Below are 9,068 nucleotides of genomic sequence, written 5' to 3' on the forward strand. Positions count from 1 at the left end.
GATTAATGAGAGGACCTTCCCTCTTATCCCATGACAGCTTACTTTGCTTAAGAGCCTTTGGTGAGGGACCTTGTCAAAGGCTTTCTGAAAGTCTAAGTACACTATATCCACTGCATCACTCTTCCACATGTTTGCTTGACCCTCTCAAACAAATAATAATAATTTATTTCCCTTTACAAAAGCTGTGTTGACTTTCCCAACAAATCATGTTTATCTATGCATCTGATAAGTCTTTTCTTTGCTATATTTTCAACCAATATGCCTGGTACCAAAGTTAGGCTTACTGGCCTGTAACTGCCAGGATTGCTTCTGGAGCCTTTTTTAAAAAAAAATTGGAGTCACATCAGCTGTCCTCCAGTCATCTGGTACAGAAGCTGATTTAAGTTGCAGGTTTACATACCAAAGTTAGTAGGTCTGAAGTTTCGTATTTGAATTCTTTCAGAACTCTTGGGTGAATACCAGCTGTTCCTGGTGACTTATTACTGTTAATTTTATTAGTTTGTTCAAAGACCTCCTGTATTGACACCTCAGTCTGGGCTAGTTCCTCAGATTTGTCAGCCAAAAACAGTGGCTCAGATGTGGGAGTCTCCTGGGCTCTCATCCTATGCAGTGAAGACTGATGCAAAGAATTCATTTAGTGTCTTCACAATGGCATTGTCTTTTTTGAGTGCTCCTTTAGCACCTTGATTGACCAGTGATCCCACCGACTGTTTGGCAGACTTCCTGGTTCTAGTGTACTTAAAAATGTGTTTGCTGGGTTTATTTTGTCTTTTGCTAGTTGGTCTTCAAATTCTTTTTTGGCCTATCTAATTATACTTGATTTGCCAGAGTTTGTTCCTTTCTAGTTTCCTCAGTAGGCTTTGACTTCTAATTTTTAAAATATGCCTTTTTGCTTCTAAATGCTGCTTTTACTCTGTTTAGGCATGGTGGCCTTTTTTTGGTCCTCTTCATATTTGTTTTAATTTGAGCCTCTTTTATGATGTTTATAAAAAGTTCCCGTGCAGCTTGAAGGCATTTCACTCTTGTGACTATTCCTTTAAATTTCCATTTAGCTTCCTCGTTTTTGTGGTGTTCCCCTTTCTGAAGTTAAATGCTACCTACCATGGTGGCTTTTGTGGTATTCTCCCCTTCCTCTTCTCTCTCTCTCCTCCCCCCCCCACACACCAGGGTGTTAAATTTAATTATAGTATGGTTGCTATTACTGAGCGGTTCAGCTGTATTCACTTCTTGGACCACATCCTATGCTAAATCATGGACTAAATCAAGAATTGCCTCTCCCCTTGTGGGTTCCAGGTCTAGCTGCTCCACGAAGCAGTCATTAATGGTGTCTAGAAACTTAATTTTTGCATCCCGTCCTGAGGCGACATATACCCAGTCAATATGGGGATAGTTGAAATCCCCCATTATTGAGTTTCTTATTTTTATAGCACCTCTGATCTCCCTGAGCATTTCACAGTCACCATCAATATCCTGGTCCGGTGGTCAGTAGTATATACCTTCTGATATACTCTATTAGAAATTCCATGCTTGAATAATAAGAGATTTTATAGCAAGTTTGATTTATCTAAGATTTTTACTATATTTGACCCTGCTTTCTTTCTCATATACTGCCATTCCCTTACCAGCATGAGCTGTCATTCCTATATATTTTGTGTCCTGGTGTTAGTGTCTCATTGATTGTCGTCATTCCACCAAGTTTCTGTGATGCCTATTAAATCAATATCATTATTTAATACCAGGCTCTCAAGGTCACCTATTTTAGTATTTAGACGTCAAACATTTTTGTATATGCACTTATAAAATTTGTCACTTTTTAGTTGTCTGCCGTCATGTCATGTAACTGAATGGGACTCTCTCATTTGACTGTTTCTCCTCGGTTCCTACTTGTACTTTATCAACTTCTATCTTTCCCTCTTTACTAGGCTATAGAGAATCCCCATTAATAGATCCTCCCTTATAGGATGTCTCTATCTGAACCGTATGCTCCTCCACACCTGTCAGCTTTCCTTCAGCCCTTAGTTTAAAAACTCCTCTGACCTTTTTAATTTTATATGCCAATAGTTTAGTTCCATTTTGGTTAGGTGGAACCTGTCCTTCCTGTATAGGCTCCTCCTTTCCCCAAAAGTTCCCCAGTTCCTAATAAATCTAAAACCCTTCTCCCTACACCATCACATCATCCATGCATTGAGACCCTGCGGTTCTTCCTATCCCTGCACATGAAACTGGAAACATTTCAGAGAATGCTACCATGTAAGTTCTGGACTTTAATCTCTTACCTAGCAGCCTAAATTTGGTCTCCAGGACGTCTCTCCTATATTTTTCTATGTCATTGGTACCCACATGTATCATGGCCATCAGCTCCTCCCTAGCACTGCACATAAGTTTGTCTGGATGTCTCGAGAGATCTGTAACCTTCTTGCCTGGCAGGCAATTGACCATGCTGTTCTCCTGGTCATAACAAATCCAGCTATCTATATTTCCAATGATTGAATCCTCCATTACCATTACTTGTCTCTTCCTAGTAACTGGGATTCCCTCCCATGGAGAGGCATCCTTGGTGCAAAAGGATACACCAGTTACATGGGAATTATGTTATAAGGGCTCTATCACTAACATGTCTGATAGTATGAATCATTGCAAATTTTTGTATGCTGGCTCTTCTTGATAAGTCTTGTTCAGCAGCTCAAACTCTCTGGATTTGACCATGCTGCTGCAAATACAGCTACCACCTGACATTCTAGATCATGGAGGGACATTTTAAATAAAAATCACATCCCTGGAATACCAGTTTAAAATAAAATAGGGTCAGAAGAACAAATTAACTTTAACTTAAAACCAAGTTTGATACAAAAAGGTTCTTTATTTTATAAGCTGCATAAGCAGGAAACCGATGTAGTGTCCAGTACTCCCCAGTCAAAGTTTTTTAGTCAAATGATGTCTTGTACAACAATGCCATAGTTTAGAATGCAATCAATTGAAATAATTACAAAATTCTTTACAAAGGTCTTTAGTGCACCATCCTTGGCTACCAAGATTAGCTTTATAAAAATAAACTGTAACTGTGCAACTCTTTTAGTTGTGTTTCTGAACTTTAGGCATGATTTGAATTATTTACAAGGTCATCAGGTGATGGTAAAAATGTACTTTTTATATGGAGTGTGCATGATTTTTTAGGAACTTGTTTCAGAAAGCCCTGGTTTTAAATATTCCTCTCCATATTTGTCAAGGCTGGATCCCCACTTTGAACTTTAGGGTACAAATGTAGGGGCCTGCATGAAAACTTCTAAGCTTAACTACCAGCTTAGCTCTGGTTCGGCTGCCACCATTTCAATGGATTCCATTCCTGGGAAACCTTGAAAAACCTTCACCAAATCCCTGGTGAATACAAATCCAAACCCCTTGGATCTTAAAACAAGGAGAAATTAACCATTCCCCTCCTTCCTCCCACCAACTCCTGGTGAATCAAGATCCAAACCCCTTGGATCTTGAACAAGGAAAAAATCAATCAGGTTCTTAAAAAGAAGGTTTTTAATTAAAGAAAAAGGTAAAAATCATCTCTGTAAAATCAGTCTGGAAATTAACCTTACAGGGTAATCAAACTTAAAGAGCTCAGAGGACTCCCCTCTAGTCTCAGGTTCAAAGTACAGCAAACAAAGATAAACACTCTAGTAAAAGGTACATTTACAAGTTGAGAAAAACAAAGGAAAACTAACACGGCTTGCCTGGCTATTTACTTACAAGTTTGAAATAGGAGAGACTTGTTTAGAAAGTTGTGGAGAACCTGGATTGATGTCTAGTCCCTCTCAGTCCCGAGAACGAACACACTCCCAAACAAAGAACACAAACAAAAGCCTTCCCCCACCCCAAGATTTGAAAGTATCTTGTCCCCTTATTGGTCCTTTAGGTCAGATGCCAGCCAGGTTACCTGAGCTTCTTAACCCTTTACAGGGAAAAGGATTTTGGAGTCTCTGGCCAGGAGGGATTTTATAATACTGTACACAGGACAGCTATTACCCTTCCCTTTATAGTTATGACAATATTACACTGTAAATTTTTCTTTCTTGACTTTGATAGTACTGTGACTTAACAATGTAATGCAAAAGTTCCAAAATAAAATATCTCTGAAGTGGTTTCTGTCCTCTGCCTTAAAAACTGGGAAACACAGTAAGGTCAAGGAAAGTGTCAGTCTATGGGAATAAAAACCAGAATTCCTCATCTTGCAGCATAGCTCTGATGTCACATGTTGAACAATTGGATACTATTTATGCGAGAAGAGACATGACCTCAAAATTCATGGGGTTTTTTTTGTTCACTTATATCTGCTCCCAATCTACTTGGGAACAATGAGTTACTTTAATGCATTCCTTTTTCGATGTAATGGAGCTCATGATCATGGAAATCCCCTTTTATCAGAGCTCTCTTGATTACCCTTGTCAAGAAACATGACTTCGGACATCAGACTATTCATATAGGATCAGGGTTTGTCCTTAGTTTATTTTGTTTTCAACAATGAAATTTTATTGCATCGAGTTCATTAGTGATATGGCCTTTACGTGTAACAAAAAGATCCTGCAAACCATGATATAAACCCATAAGGACTTAATAAAAGAGTGCGAACACTGTCTTTTTTTTTTATTATGTTTTTTGTGTAGCCTGAAATCATAGTACCTGGGTGCCTTTTCTAAAACTGTAGAGCCTGCCTATGCTTGCCTTATTTGTCTAGGTCTTTATGCCAAGCCCATCACTGCATTCACTGAGTACTTTTGGAACATTGCGCAGAGGGTAATAGTGTGGCTAGTATCAAAACGTAATTATAGGAAAAGTCTTGTTTGCCACAGTCAGATGACTTCCCAAATATCAGTGTTTTTTCCATCTACAAATTAAGTCAACACTTTTCTCTGAAATATGTAGAATAAATACCCTTTTGTGCCTATTTCGTTTGATCAACAATGAGCATTTTATTATTCATGTAGGAGGAATTTTTAATTTCCTCTGTTTTTGTTTTCAGGAATGCCTGCAGTCTGTAACCCAGGCATGGTACCAGTGGCAGTGCCACCTCCTCCAGTCAACCCTCAGCACGTGTGTAATGAAGAGGATCTGAAATCAATCCAAGACATGTTCCCCAATATGGACAAGGAAGTAATTCGTTCAGTGCTAGAAGCCCAGAGAGGGAACAAGGATGCAGCTATCAACTCGTTACTTCAGATTGCAGAAGAGTTATAGACCCCAAGCCCTGCATTGTCGCTGTTCTTGATGCCACCTTTATTTTGACTTGCCAAGCCAGGGATTTAGCTAGAGGAAGAATTTCCTAACATTCCTGTGAGCATTCTGTCTAAAAGAGATTGTACCCCTTTTTCTCCTTGGATATTTGCACATTTTTTTCACTTTTTCTTCTACAGTTTGTTTTACATATGTTCTACAGAAGCTTTTTTGTTAATACCAGCCTTATCATATGTGGCTATATTGCTTTCAGGGGTGTGTGGGTATGCTGCTTTTTTCTTCCTTCTCTCTGTTTGAAAACAAGACCATGTTTATATGATCTCTCTTAACAGTATGCAGTACAGGATTTACTGCTCTGTTAGATAGGAAGAGTTATGTTTTCTGGGAGTTGGATTTTTTTTCTTTACATACTGCTTTTAATAAAATGTTTTTGTTTCAGTAAGCCACCTGTTTCTGCCAGAGATATAAAAAATGATTACACAATGCCCTTTGTTTTGTCCTGTGGTGTTCAGTTATTGCTGTGAATAGTCCAACTATCTTTAACATAGTTTTAAATTTACTAACAAGCTGGCTTTCTTGTTGTAGTCTTTAGTGTTTCTAATTAGGTAGCCCCACCCACCTATCCTCGTGATTGGGCACCAAAGCAATATATATCTGTTTGGTGGGCATTTGGGGGCTCAATCCTACCATGTGATGTTGCTGTATTAGTAAAATCTGCAGGAAGTGGTTTTCTATATACAGCAATACACACTGTGCATCAGAGGACAAGATTGGGCCCTAATGTGTTCCTGCAGTTACTTGCACTCTTCTTGCTTCTACATTCCTGATTATTCCAAAGGATGAATGCAGAAGGAAAGAATTTATACTTGGAAAATTATGTATAAAATAAGCATTTAATTATTTAAGGAGCTATCTTGTAATAAGAACGTTTTTGGGGGTATTTTTTTTTTTTTTAAGTATAGCATTTGTTTTAAGAAGAAACATGCTACACTCCTGTTTTTCAGCAAAACTGTCTTTTTGCATGGAGGAAAAAATTACTTTTTAATAAGGAAAGGTTTTTTGGTAGTCTGGAATAAGGAGTAGCAAAGAGCTGCAGAATCTTCAGGAGGTATAAAGTTTTTAAAGAGCTGTTTTGATGATTCATTGAGTTACAGTTGATCTTAACTAATTCAATTGAATTATATGCATACAAATATCAAAATTATCTTGTGAGATAATGGAAAATCTGACATATCCTAAATTGGCAGATCCTCATAAAGGGGAAGGAGATTGCATACAGTCATTGCCTGTGTTAATGTGTATGCAACATTCTAGCATAGAATTGCAGAGCCTTTGGAGAGGGAACAGATTATACGTGTTTGATAAATTTCTGCAGCTTCTTAATTTTTTTAAAACTGCAAAGCAATGCACTTTAAGTAGTATGCACAAATTTATTTTCAATAATGTGCAATGTGACTCTTCTGGTTTTTGGTGGTGTTTTTAAAACTGTTTTACAATACTTTCTATAATAGCCATAGCTTGTATTTTCTTCGTGTTTGAATGTACACTTGAAATACAGGATCTCAAGAGTGGTTCATGAGAACTTTAGTAAGCCAGGTTTGGAATAAGGAAAGAGCCTTTATTCTCTCTCCTTCCCCTCTTTTTTTCTTCTTCCCCAAGCACAAGATTCTTCAATATTTACGAATAAACTGCTTTCCCCAATATCTTTAAGTGTGGGGGTTGAGAGTTTTTAAAATACAATACCAAAGTTGTCCTGGTTTTTTCATTGCTTGATTTTTTTAACTTCTTTTCATGATGTATCAGACACTCACTTGTTAGTTATGTTAAAAATTCCCCATTGTCTGAGTTGGCAGACTTGCATCTTGTAAAAATTTAGTTGTCTTCACATTCTCCCACTGGTTTTACATTTCCCTAAGAATTCAAGGCTACAGTGTCTCTCTCTGCATTGTAATGGGCTATGCAGGTAAATCTTTACCTTTTGCTTCTCTAGAAACAACTTTTCATCAAGAAGCTAGCCTTGCTCCTCTTGTTCGTAACCTCTGTTATCGCATGTTAATCACAAAACTCAACACTAGATTGAGCATCTGGTTTTTATCTTCATAACACAGCGACTTCTTGTGGCATTGCCAGCCTACACCTTAAAGCAAAAGATGATCATCACTCAACTTCTTGGGAAAAATGTAGGGATGAGTCCCTTGCTATAACACTAGTACAAATGGTATGAATTGCTAGAGTAGAACAATTCAGGGAAAATGTGTATAATAAAGATTTATATATAGTTACTTAGAGTCTACAGTAGCAGATTTTTCTAAAGCAAGTAGTCTTGGTTTGATCTGTGTCTGGGAAAGTAATTTTGCTGTCACCTGAGATTGTATTGCTAATTCTGCTATGGCTGAAATGTAAGCATAGAACAAACAGCTCTGAGTGCTCTTAACAATTAGGAGGAGGAAGTGAGAATGTTAGACTAACTAGATTGAATTTCTGGGGATCCTTACATTTTCCATGGGACCCCTAGACCTACTGGAAGTCCTTTTTTGTAAGATGCATTTGTTATATGAAGTATAGCAGAGAGCTGCATAGATTGAAGGTGAGTAGTTTAGGAGCAGAATGGCCAATAAATTGGACTCTATGGGATTAAAATATACTGTGTTCATATTAAGAAATATTGACCTGGGGATTTTAATTCAATGGAGGCTCAAGCATTATGCATGTAAAAAGAAGCCTCCAAGATGCACTACTGTATTTTTTGTCATTAAAATTAACAACACAGAAATCACAAGCCTACTCAGTTTTTCTCAATATATGATATCCCCCCCACGCGCGCACACAATTGTTTTGCTGTTTCTTGTCAGTTTCAGTTCTGAGGGATTTTAAACTGGCAAGGAATAGTTAAAGCTAGCAGTTGAGGGTCCAGAAATGCAGAACTGAAAGGCAATACCTTGCTGGGTTTTGTTTTCAGTTAAATACATCACACGTTCTGTTGCAGCATGTGACATATATGCTTCATTTAATAGAATAATATGTCTTTATCGTACTTCTGTCACACTCAGCAGCTTACAACAGCCTGGAGCCAAAGCCAGCTGTGTAATACTGGCATCTGCTAAAAGTTAGTGTTGTTTGCACTAGCTTCAATCCTGTCAAGGGTCTGCACTGGCTAAAGATAGGAATATGTTTGTCTAGCTAGATCCTTGCTACTTTCTCTTCAACCGCTGTTCTTGTGTGCTGAAGGTACCAAATGTTTTCCCTTTGCAAATATTACTGCTTGTGTTGGTTGACATGTAATACTGTACAGAGGATGTTTTTGCTGTAATCATTCTGGAGGCATTGTTTCTCACTGTATTGAGGCCCAGTGTCCACATGTTTTTCTTTTATTGTAAAATACATTTTGACTTTTTTTCATTCTATCTAATTTAATAAATGTATCATGTGTACCAAAATAGAAGAATCAGTCCTTTGAGGGAAGCTATACCTCTTAACCTGTATACATTCAGACTAAATAATCCAGCTTTCAGTTTCTGGGGTCAACAGTCAAAATAAAAATGAAGACAAATCTAGGATGGTGTGAGAAATTTTTCACTTCAAAGATTTTGCAAACATCCGAGCACAATGTTCGGTTTCTATGCACATCACTCTTCCACTTGATGAGTCACTTTATTTTCTAATACCACAGTTACTTGATTGTAGATTGCAGCTAAATTCTTGTAGAGATGCAATCAGTCTGCTGTGTTAGTACAGTAAGTGTTTAAAAATGTCCTACAGTGGCTGCATGCACCATTCATAAACAAAAATGTGTACATCTAGAAATGAAGAACGTAGGACAGACTTACAGGAGGGAGCACTCCATCATG

The 9,068-nt window shown here is 37.7% G+C and overlaps 1 protein-coding gene across 2 annotated transcripts in view; it reads left to right on the forward strand.

Moving 5' to 3' along the window:
- The window catches only part of TOLLIP (toll interacting protein), a 46,234-nt gene extending 37,460 nt beyond the window's left edge, over nucleotides 1-8,774 (forward strand). For both annotated transcript variants that reach the window (XM_034770319.1, XM_034770320.1), the window contains one exon: nucleotides 5,009-8,774. In XM_034770319.1, the coding sequence (XP_034626210.1) occupies nucleotides 5,009-5,223 (215 nt within the window). In that variant the 3' untranslated portion in view covers nucleotides 5,224-8,774. The remainder of the gene's footprint in view (nucleotides 1-5,008) is intronic.
- Nucleotides 8,775-9,068: the final 294 nt, after the last annotated feature.

Source organism: Trachemys scripta, chromosome 4, assembly GCF_013100865.1.
Source record: "Trachemys scripta elegans isolate TJP31775 chromosome 4, CAS_Tse_1.0, whole genome shotgun sequence".
In the NCBI taxonomy this organism is placed as follows: domain Eukaryota; kingdom Metazoa; phylum Chordata; order Testudines; family Emydidae; genus Trachemys; species Trachemys scripta.